The sequence below is a fragment of the Rutilus rutilus genome (genome assembly GCF_951802725.1).
Source record: "Rutilus rutilus genome assembly, chromosome: 25".
NCBI classification, from domain to species: Eukaryota; Metazoa; Chordata; class Actinopteri; order Cypriniformes; family Leuciscidae; genus Rutilus; species Rutilus rutilus.
In genome coordinates this window covers 660,071-672,109 of record NC_140229.1, presented here as the reverse complement: position 1 = coordinate 672,109, position 12,039 = coordinate 660,071, and the positions used below count along the sequence as shown (strand labels likewise).

Below are 12,039 nucleotides of genomic sequence, written 5' to 3'. Positions count from 1 at the left end.
GCCAATCCGAAACCTCAACCAGTGAACACAGGAGATGCATTGAACTGGTTTGGGGGGGGGGGGGAATCACTCAACTTACCCAAAACATGTTACTCTGATCCAGTTCCTTCTTTCCTCATTCCTGACAGGGGCGGTTCTGACACACACACACACACACACACACACACATGATGATGATGATGATGAAGACTGCTATTGTTTCAGAGATTCCACAGAGACAAAGACGCTCTTCAAACACGTGATTCTCTTCTTGTCTCTGGTAATTACACGTTCATGTGAAAACAAGACTGTCCTACACATCATAACGACAGGATTTACAGTAATTATATAAATAAAACCGCTGCAGTTATGAATGCATAATTGGCCCTGTGCGGCTCGTACACAAACAGAACCTGATATAGAAACACGTGACAGCTCAGCTCGTTCTCTCGATCTCACACACAAGCGGCTCATTGTGCGGCTAAACGTACAGAACCTGTGAGGTCATGATGACGTCATCACACGAACACACAAAGCTGACCTTTGGGGTCACGACGGGTCATGATAGTATTATTCCTGACACGACAAGCTTTTACAGAAGGATGAGCAGATAAAGACTGTCCTGTCCTGATGGAGAAGCTCCTGTTACTCCTCTCACACAGAAGACCTGAGGCGAAACACCGCTTAACTGTCGGTCACAGCGACACTACACGCTTATACTGTTACAAAAGATTATGTTTCAAGTAAATGCTGTTCTTTTGAACTCTCTATTCATCATAGAATCCAGGGGAAAAAAAATGCATGACGGTTTCACAAAGATATGAACTGTTCAACATTGATTATAATGTGTCAAATCATCATATTAGAGTGATTTGTGAAGGATCATGTGACACTGAAGACTGGAGTAATGATGCTGAAAGTTCAGCTTTGATCACAGGAATAAATTACACTTTACTGTATATTCACATAGAGAACAGCTGATTTACACTGTATTATTACATGGCTTGGTTGAACTGTAATGTAGAATGCGGTGTGTTATTTCTTGATAACCGCTGCTATAAGTATAACACACCGTTGCCATGATAAACAGAGCGTTGCTATGGACGCAGGATTCTAACCGTAGAGACGGAACGGACTATTTTCTTTAGCGGAAGCAATACAAACGTTTTTAAATCAACAAACTCCTTTTTAAATCAATATTTTGTGTCAAATTAGCCATGTAATAAGCGGGATGATGTAGAGCGAGGCGGTCTTGATCAGCCTGTCGGGGGTGTATTCGCTATAACAACCGCCTCGCTCTACATTATCCCTTACAAAATATTTTGTGATTTTTACTGTATTTTTAATTAAATAAATTCAGCTTTGATCACAGGAATTAACTATAATTTACTATATAATCGCATAGAAAACAGCTGTTCTGCATTGGAATAATATATAATAATAATATATATATTTTTTTTACTGTATTCTCAAATAAATGCAGCCTTGAGCAGAAGAGAATATAGATATATAGAGATAGAGCATTTCCTTTTCAGTTTATCATGCAAACTACTTTTGGTATTTTATATTGATGTGTATCATGATGATGATTTTGACCTAAAATGGTAATGCTGAAGTAGTGAGGAGGAACAACACAGACCTTTTATTTAGGAAAACACTTCATAAATAGATTTACAGACATACATATATATAGTTGGAGCCTTTTTAGAGCAGAAAACAGTGGAAACTGCCGTCAGATGAACAGCGGCGGGTCTCTGAGGACTCGGTGTTCCATGTTTGTGTGCGGGCCACTTCCTGTAGCGCTACTTCCTGTTTGAACAGATGATGTCATTGTGCTGGAGACACTGCCAGCCGAGTCACTAATTAGTCTGCATTCATTGTTCTAATTATTGATTATTCATGCTGCTTTAATAAACGTATAAAACACCTAAACATTCTTAAATCAAGACACATTTAGTTCAGCAGCAAAATGACCTCAGATATTAAGTCTGGTTTAAAATGATTACAATTATGAGTGAGTTCATGCTTAAAACAAACCAAATTTGGTCAAAAATAAATAACTGCCGATTGAGTCAGAAAAATAACCTTAATTCAAAGGCAAAACTATTTGCCCGATATTTGTTCTTGTTTTAAGCAGAAACTCACTTAATTTTAAAAGGCTTAATATCTTCAGTCATTTTGCGCCTCCAGTAAATATATCTTGATTTAAGAATGTTTAGATATTCGTGCTGGAAAATAAGGCTACAATATTGAGGAAGAAGCTCATTTTTTGCGGCTCAGACCACATGTGAGATTCCTAACACGTCGTCTAAACAGAAATTTGAATATTGCCTAATTTTACCCAGTAGTCTGTGCAAACCTAAAAGTGATGTCAGCGAGATAAAGCATTTCCTTTTCAGTTTATCATGCAAATGACTTGTTTTGGTATTTTGTATTGATGTGTTTCATGATGACCTAAAATGGTCATGCTGAAGTAGTGAGGAGGAACACACACCGCAGACGACACGTAACACAGACCATTTATTTAGGAAAATACTTCATAAATAGATTTACACAACAGTTGTGGTATAGTTCCTTCATATAGTAGTGGCAGCTCATACATGACGTGTGTGTGACTGTGGGTTGTGTCATGTGTGTGTGTCTGGAAAGCAGAAGGTCCGTGACTCAGACTGATAGGAGGAAGCTCCTTTCAGTATCGCGTCAAACACAACTCTATTAATATCCGTGGTGATGATGTGCGCTTCCCTCGACCGGGATCTCCCATCTATCTTTATCCTTGCTCATGATATACACACCAGGGTCGAACTTATTCCAGGCTGGAAAATCTAAAAAAAGACCAAACAAACATTGCGGTGTGTGTGTGTGTGTGTGTGTTTATGTGTGCGGAGCTAAACTCGATCACCAGTCAAACACGGCTCAGGGTGACTGAGGCTGAGTAAATCATCAACGCCAGGATAGGAAACTGAGCTCAACAACAGGAAAGTGGTGCAGGTGTTCCAGTAAAACGCTTCCTCTGTCCGATGACATTCCTTCGGCTAATGCACAACATGCTCTAGATCTCTCTGTGCAGTGCATCTAGTGTTTGCACCATGTTTTGCATCGGTCAAGGGCGGTTTTGCAATATGCAAACATATCGCAGGTACATTTACTCCAATACTCACAAATCACAGTCAATAAAGTGCATGCAATATACATCAGAAAGTGTAGTGTTGCTGCCGACTCGTGCAGTTTGAGTCGTGCAAGAGCTTCTTCAGGGTTCATGTTTATACAGTGTTCAGTTCACTTACCTAAAAAAATTGAGTAAACCGTTGCCTTAAGATTATTAAGTAAAAAAAATTAAGTTATGTGAATTCTTACTTACTTGACTACTTAATTTTATCGTTCAAGCATGAAGATTACTTAATAATTTTAAGGCAACGGGTTTCCTCACTTTTTTTAAGTCAGCTCAACTAATCACCTTTTACAGTGAATGTTTCGTGCAGTTCTGATGGTGCATTTCACATTGAATCTGTTCCTGATCACCCACGCATCCCATACTGAAACCCGGTGTCATGCATGCGGCACTAGTCAGGTGAGAACGCTCTGGTTTCTTTTCCTTCTTTCGTCTTTAGGTTCAAGCTTTGATGCCTCTTTTGAACCTGTGCCTTTTTGAGTGACAGAGCTTTAACGTGACGGCCAACGCCAGCGCCATTCCCAGTACGAGCACCACAATCACGCTAATCCACAGCACTTTCCCGTCGGCAGACTCGCAGTGCTCTGGCTTCACGGCGCTCACGCTGATCTCCACGCTCTCCGAGTCTCGGGAATACCAGCACGTCGCTCCGGAGAGATCCGGCACCGTGAGTCTCTCTTGCCGGAGAAGCGTGAGGAGGTGCGGGTTCATGCAACAGCTCAACGGGTTCGATCCCACGTATAAAGTTCGGAGCGTTTCTTGCAGTGTTACTTCATAAAGCGTTACCAAACTGTTGTTTTGCAGGTTTAATGACTCGAGGGAGGAATCCCCGCTCCATAGGGAGACTCCCGTGAGCCGGTTCACCGACAAATCCAAGGATTTTAGATTCTGGAAAAGAGTGAAGTCAATTGTTAGGGATTGAAGTTGGTTTCCCTTTAGAGAGAGATGGGAAAGAGACGCCTCCAGACCGGAGAACGACGATGGGATGATGTCAACGCCGGGATTCTGGGATAAATCCAGGATTAGCAACGGGCTTCCCTGGAACGATCCCGGTGGAACCGAAAACAACCCGTTTTCCGAAAGGTACAGATACCTTAGAGTCGGGATTGAGGAGAGTTGGACGCAGCCGAAACTTGGATTTCCCGAAGGAGAACAAATGCTGAGCTGGTTCTGCTGAAGATGAAGGCTTCGGATGTTGGGAAGCCTGAGGAAAATCCCGGCGTCTAACGTTTGGAGAGCGTTTCCCTCTAGGTGGAGCTCGTGTAACGCGGCCAGCGCGTTCAGCCCGAAGGAAAGGTTCTGGAGATTGTTGGAGCTGATGTCTAGTGTCTCCAAAGAGTTCAGACCGTCATCCACAGTGAAGCTTTCTAAACAGTTGTTGCTGATGTTCAGGGTTTCCAGCGCACTCATACTGGAGAAGAACGAGGGAGGAACCGCTTTGAGCTGGTTGAAGCTCAAGTCCAAGTAAAGCAAGCTGGAAAAATCCTGGTGCCTCTTACTGACGCACAATGAAAGAGGTTTATCAGGATCAGTCAATAGATATCCACCGTCCTTCAGGTTCTCCAGCTCTTCTAATGGACCAGAGCAATTTACACTCCTCAGGAGATTTCTAGACAAGTCCAGGTATATGAGCTTGTTCCTTTGGGGAAGGACGGGGAAGTAGAGGATTTTGTTTTCTCTCAAGTCCAGATACTGAAGCTCGAACTCCTGATCCGATTCGTCGGCCTGGAAGTTGGTCAAGCTGTTTTTGCTCAAGTTCAGCGTTCTGAGCTGAACGAGGTTGAAGTCCGTAATGCACGAGATGGAGTTCATAGACAAATCGAGATCGGAGAGTCCCGTCAAGGACTCGAATGCTCCTTCTTCGATCTCTATGATTACGTTGTTGTGTAAGTCAATGTTCTTTAAAGCTTGAGATCCGTTGAATGTGGATTGGCCTATCTTAGTGATGCTGTTCCCATCCAAAGAGAGGTTGGTGAGAACCGGGGCGTCGTTCAGGAAGAAGTCGCTCATGTCCGTGAACAACCCGTTTCTGGATAGATCCAGTCGGCGCACGGATGCGAGCGTCCCGACGTGTGTTTTCAGAGACGCGTAAAGATCCAGGGAGTTTTCCGACAGATCCAGCTCCTCCAGAAGCCTCATGTCTTGGAAGAGTCCCGGCTGGATGAACTGGATTTTGTTTCCGTGGAGGTTGAGATGTCGGATAGTGGAGGAGGACGGCAGGTCTCGGTCCGTGAGGTTCTGGAGGAGGTTTCGGGACAGATCGAGCCGGTGGATGGTGTCCGGGATTTGCTTCGGGATCCGTCTAAGGTTCAGATTGCTGCAGTCGAGGTCCTCCTGGAGCTGGAGAGGAAACAGTGCTATTAGTCAACATCAGCCAGGGTTTCTTCATAGGGGTGGCTCACATTTATTTGCGTAAAGTTTGTAACACACTTTGGTTAAAATTCCTCAGTGGTTGTGTAAAACAACATTCCTTTTTACCTCCTCAAAAACAGCTATTTTCCCGTTTCAGTGCATGTCTCTTTAAATGATAATGAGCAACTGCCCCCCCCCCCCCCCCCCCCCCCCCCCTTCCGAGGGGGGTGTCGACACAAGACATGTAAAGTGATGCCTTGGCGGACAGTATACAAACGGCTAAGGGCGGAAATATGCTAATACAGGAAATATGCTAATACGGGACAGTCCGTCAGTGTTGTGGGCGGAGCATGAGCATTATGACATCACATTGCTCAGAAAATCCAAATGTTTCGACTTTTTGAGGATTAAAAAAAAGGAGTGAATGGATTTTTTCATTGTTTGCTGATTGTGTCCACACACTGCAAACACACATTTATATGCAAACACCATATAAAAGTGAATTTTGCATCCGATTACCCCTTTTAAAAATGACATCATTTTGTGCTATAGTGATCTCACACATAGCAGAATATTTTAGTCCAGAGACGTGATGCATATATAACATGCATGCAGTTTAGGCACAGCTTTAATCGGCTTTTTGATTATTCATGAGAGCTACAGCTCCGCCCCGGTCAACAACACACTGCAAAACAATGCTATTCGTACTTAGTATTTTTGTCTAGTTTCCAGTCCAAATATCAAACAATTCTTAAATCAAGATGCATTTACTATACGAGTAAAATGCCATAAGATATCATGTCTTGTTTTCTGGGGAATTAAGAGAGTTGTTGCTTAAAGAAAGTGTAAGAAAAAATGATGAGGATATGGAAGATCTAAAAACTGACGTTTATTACAGCAATGCAGGGGAGAGGAACACGAAGCACCCTGGTTCAACTCTTCAACCTTTTATCCTGTTACAGTTTACCACTCTTAAGGCCCTATTTTATCGATCTGAAACGCAAGTATCAAACGCGAAACGCAAGTAACTTTGTGGGCGGATCTCGACCGACGCAAATCTAAAATGTGTTGGTCTGAAGCAGCTTCATTACTCATAGGTGTGGTTTGGGCGTAACGTGAAATAAACCAATCAGAGCGTCATCTCACATTCCCTTTAAGAGCAGGAGTGCTTGTTCCATGGCGGTTTCTATTATAACGGCGGATTTGCCAGGAGCGGTTCACAGCCGAGGAGACCGACGTTCTCGTCAGGGCCGTAAAACACAGAGAAGTGACATTGGGGATGGAGAAACACACCCAAATTAGCTTCGGTTAAACAGGCGTATGATAATGTGGGTAAATGTGTAAGCTAGATTTATGCCTGTTTTTTCACATCTTCATGGACACCACAATGATTTCCCTCGTGTGTTCATATTTTTCCTTTTAATAATGTATGGTTTTCTAAAAATGTGAACTGCTGCTTCTGTGTGTAGATGAGAGAAGCAAAGTGTAATGTGTTGTGCACACGCTACATAGATTATGGCCAAGCATGCGCCCTTAAAATAGCATCTGAATAACATGCGCAACGCGCCACTGACTTTAGACGAGGTTTCTCCTGGTCAGTGGCAGAATTGTTTTCTGAAACTGCAAAATAGCACCAGGGAACGTTTGCGCCGGAACACGCCTCCTCTTTTCACTGAACCGCCCCCGGGAGGGCAAGTTCATTCCCTAGTTTACCGACGTGCGTCTGTGGAGGGAAAAGTCCGCTGTGCGTCGGGTGAGAAATAGGAATGACACATGCGTCGCTGTACAAAGTCAATTGCGCTGGGTGCGAGATAGGGCCCTTAATGTTAATAAAGTTGGCCCCGCTGTGGTCTGCATGTTAATGAAGGAGAGACGCCCTGTTGTCTGAGATGGTTCTCCGTGTCCCATCCCATTCTACAATCGGTGACCATTTGCTCAGGATGTAATCAACCCAAATGGTGACTTCCTTCATCTCTGTGGTAATCAAGCCATTTTGGGGATGAGCTCATTCTAAAATAAATATTAGAGTGGAATCTGGGTCGAGGCAGACTACAGTTTCTTACAAAAGCAAGCATTTTTTTGCAGTGTGATCCACCACAGGTTAACATGCATGACATCATCCCGCTGTTTCCTGGAATATTTCGACACAATGGAGCAGTTTTCCTGCGTGCCGTGAGACTGACAGCAGCAGCGCTATCTGTGCCATCTATAGGCCACGCTCTTCACTCGGGGCAGGCGCAGGAGTTTCCCTCGTCACTGGGACTAACCCTACGTCTCCGGCAGAGATCGGCGAGAGGATGGAGACATAATGGATGTGTTTCATCCCACACACACTTCCTCACTGATCTCCAATCACAGACTTCCTGAACTCATCCTGAACTCTCTGACCTGGCATGGTCAGTTCATCAGAAGTGACTGGATGCTTCTCCATAACATGACTCATTTGGTCTTTGCTAACAAGAGTGCACTATAGTTCATTTATGTAAGTGAGGAGAGCAAAATTGTGTAAACTGTGACATTATACCCAAATATTCTTCATACAGTGACTACCAGTAAAAGATGATTCAGACACTTTGAGCTGATCATGTTTTGCTGAAGTGTTTTGTCTTTAATTGCTAATGCTCTTTTTACACACAGACTGAACAAAATGAAGCATTGCTTGGTGATTGGTTGAGCTAAACTGGTATTATCTAATTGTGTAGTTAAATTTAACAGCTGACAGATATTCAACATAATTCATGTGTGAGACAGTCTAACAGAAGGACGGACAAAACCAGTCAAATATCAACTGAGTTCTGCTCATATTTTATTACCATTTTCTAAACTATAGCGAATAAACTGATAATGTGAGAAATGTTGAAGGTGCCTCTAAGTTAGGGTTTGACTGTGTGTTCATTAAAGCTGAAGCGTTCTCTAAACCCTGAGTAACGAGTCACCCGTTGTCATGTAGAGCTGTAAAATGATTATAGATTTACTGAGAATGCTCTTCCTCAGAGTTTCTGTCTGGTTTTCCAGCACAAATATCTAAAGATTCTTAAATCAAGATCCATTTACTGGAGAAGAAGCAAAATGACTGAAGATCTTGTTTGTGCTTAAAACATTAAGCATAATATCTGGAGTCTGAAGAATCATCTCGATTTCCCTTTGAATGAAGTTCATTTTTCTGACTCCACTGGCAGATATATTATATATAAGCATAAATTCACGTCATTTTGATCATATTTTCTCAGTAAACAAGACTTAATATCTTCACTCATTTTGTTTCTCCACACTAAAAAAAAAAAAAAAAAGTCAAATTTACTTCATTTTTCTTTGTTAATTCCATTTGTGAAATTACTTGTAATTTCACAAATGGAATTAACAAAAAAAATAAGTAACTTTAACTTGTCCAGTAAAAGGTTGAGTAATTTCTACTTTTAACTCAAAACAAAATCTTCTTTTCCCTTTGAATTAAGACAACTGGTCACACTTTACAATAAGGTTCATTAGTTCACATTAATACATGTATTTACTAACATGAGCAATACATTTATCTGTTAATCGTTGTTAACTTTAGCTGTTCATGTTAGTTAATGTTCACAAATACAACCTTTGATTTTAATAATTTATTAGCAAATGTTCAAATTAATATTAACTAAGATGAATAAATGCTGTAGAAGTATTGTGCACTCTTAGTTAGGGTAGTTAACTAATGTTAAGTAATGAACATTATTGTAAAGTGTTATCAGATATTTGTTCTTAGATTTTTAAGCACAAACTCGCTTCATTTTGATGCATTTTTCAGAATGCAAGACTATCCGCTTAATTTAAGTTTGCTTTGATATTTGTACTGGAAAACTAAGTTAGAAACTCATTTTCTGCTGTGCAAGACCACCGCTCTGAGACTCTACAGACGCGCGTCTATCCAAGCAGAAGTTAGTCCATTTATTCTATTTGAGACTAACAATTGAGATCTCACTAGTGTTTGTTTCTGTCCTACATGTTGACATTTTCGTCTCTGAACAAAGTCCGTTTCACTCCAGCAACTGAGACACACACACACACACACACACACACACACACCTGATCAGTTTCAGTCAGAGTTACTGAGAGATGATCAAACGCAGACGGTGTGACACTCACCTCTCGACAGGCCGACGCTTCCGCTGGACGTCTGAAGGCCGAGACCGGCTGGACCACGAGCATCAGTATCCAGAGACACGGACCCATGATGCTGCACACACACACACACACACACACACAGATGAAGCAGAGCATGAGACACAGCCATGACGTCACACTGAGCCATGGCACGTCACAGCTTCTGTTTTTAGCTCAGATGTGGAAACATGTGTCACTGTCTCTAACATGATCTAGTTTGAACAGAAACACCCACATGTTGAGAAATATAATAATCATCGTTTCCACATTGTGTTCAATATATATCAGAGAATGACGTTTCAGAACGAGTGATTACTCATCCTGCACCAATCAAAGACGAGAAGAACCGCAAGATCGGAAACAAAACATTAGTCTCAAGCCAACTCAGCTTTATTTCTATACAGTAGAGACTCAACAACAGCTCAAACAAGTCAGATCTAAAACTGTGTAAAGATCATCAACTATGAAGTTCAGTTTCAGCTAAAGCAGTGTTCTTACTCGAGTGCACATCTAAACACTGTTAAATCAAGATACGTTTACTGGAGAAGCAGAATGACTGAATATTGAGTCCTGTTTCCTGAAAGATGTATCAAAATTAATTGAGTTTGTGCTTAAAAACTGAAGAAATATCTGCCGATGGAGTCAGAAACATGCACTTCACTCAAAAGAGAAAACAGGATTATGTCTGAGCTCTTCGGCAGATTTCTGCTCTGTTTTAAACACAAACTCACCTCACACGTTTCTCAGTATAAGACTTGAGGAAGAACATGTTTTGCAGTGTAATATCATCATTCAGTCCAATAACTCATGAAACATCAGCTGTAGTGTGGTTATGTGTCATCTCAGCGCTGCTTCCTCAGAAGTGTGTTACCTCACTAGTGTAGTGTGTGTGTCATCTCAGTGCTGTTTCCTCAGTAGTGTAGTGTGTGTGTTACCCCAGTAGTGTGTGTTACCTCAGAAGTGTTACCTCAGACGTGTTACCCCAGTAGTGTGTGTTGCCTCAGTAGTGTGTGTTACCTTAGACGTGTTACCCCAGTAGTGTGTGTTGCCTCAGTAGTGTGTGTTACCTTAGACGTGTTACCTTAGACGTGTTACCTCAGAAGTGTAGTGTTACCTCAGTAGTGTGTGTTACCTTAGACGTGTTACCCCAGTAGTGTGTGTTACTTCAGAAGTGTTACCTCAGTAGTGCATGTTACCTCAGACGTGTTACCTCAGTAGTGTGTTACCCCAGTAGTGTGTTACCTCAGAAGTGTTACCTCAGTAGTGTGTGTTACCCCAGTAGTGTGTTACCTCAGAAGTGTTGCCTCAGACGTGTTACCCCAGTAGTGTGTTACCTCAGTAGTGTGTTACCCCAGTAGTGTGTTACCTCAGAAGTGTTGCCTCAGACGTGTTACCCCAGTAGTGTGTTACCTCAGAAGTGTTGCCTCAGACGTGTTACCCCAGTAGTGTGTTACCTCAGAAGTGCATGTTACCTCAGACGTGTTACCTCAGTAGTGTGTTACCCCAGTAGTGTGTTACCTCAGACGTGTTACCCCAGTAGTGTGTTACCTCAGAAGTGTTGCCTCAGACGTGTTACCCCAGTAGTGTGTTACCTCAGAAGTGCATGTTACCTCAGACGTGTTACCTCAGTAGTGTGTTACCCCAGTAGTGTGTTACCTCAGAAGTGTTACCTCAGTAGTGTGTGTTACCCCAGTAGTGTGTTACCTCAGAAGTGTTACCTCAGACGTGCTACCTCAGTCGTGTGTTAGCTCAATATGACTGAACCTGAGTATGTTACCTTAGTAGTGCATGTTACCTCAGTCCTGTTTTACCCCAGTAGTGTGTGTTATCTCAGTAGTATGTTTGCTCAGTATTAGTGTGTGTGTGTGTGTTAGCTGGGCAGTGTGTTACCTCAGTAGTGTGTTTGCTCTGCATTAGTGTGTGTGTGTAAGATCATATATGAGTGTGTTACCTCAGTAGTGTGTTTGCTCAGTATTAGTGTGTGTGTAAGATCATATATGAGTGTTACCTCAGTAGTGTGTTTGCTCAGTATTAGTGTGTGTGTGTGTAAGATCATATATTAGTGTGTTACCTCAGTAGTGTGTTTGCTCAGTATTAGTGTGTGTGTGTAAGATCATATATGAGTGTTACCTCAGTAGTGTGTTTGCTCTGCATTAGTGTGTGTGTGTGTAAGATAATATATGAGTGTTACCTCAGTAGTGTGTTTGCTCTGCATTAGTGTGTGTGTGTGTGTGTAAGATCATATATGAGTGTGTTACCTCAGTAGTGTGCTTCTCCAGTGCTGTCCTCTCTCATGCTGCTCTCCTCAGTCTGGCTGAAGCTCAGGACTCTCTCTCTCTCTCTCTCTGCTCGATACACATCCTGTGAGAAGAATATCCTGCAAATACTCACTTGTT

At 42.2% G+C, this 12,039-nt stretch overlaps 1 protein-coding gene across 1 annotated transcript; it reads right to left on the bottom strand.

Annotated features, from left to right (window-relative positions):
• Window positions 1–2,486: 2,486 nt before the first annotated feature.
• On the bottom strand, window positions 2,487–12,039 carry lrrc32 (leucine rich repeat containing 32). Its single transcript, XM_084400042.1, has 3 exons — window positions 11,902–12,039; window positions 9,626–9,716; window positions 2,487–5,491 (listed from the first exon to the last, which is right to left on the bottom strand). Exons 2-3 carry the CDS (start codon window positions 9,710–9,712, stop codon window positions 3,593–3,595), a joined length of 1,986 nt encoding a protein of 661 aa, XP_084256168.1. The 5' UTR covers window positions 9,713–9,716; window positions 11,902–12,039; the 3' UTR covers window positions 2,487–3,592.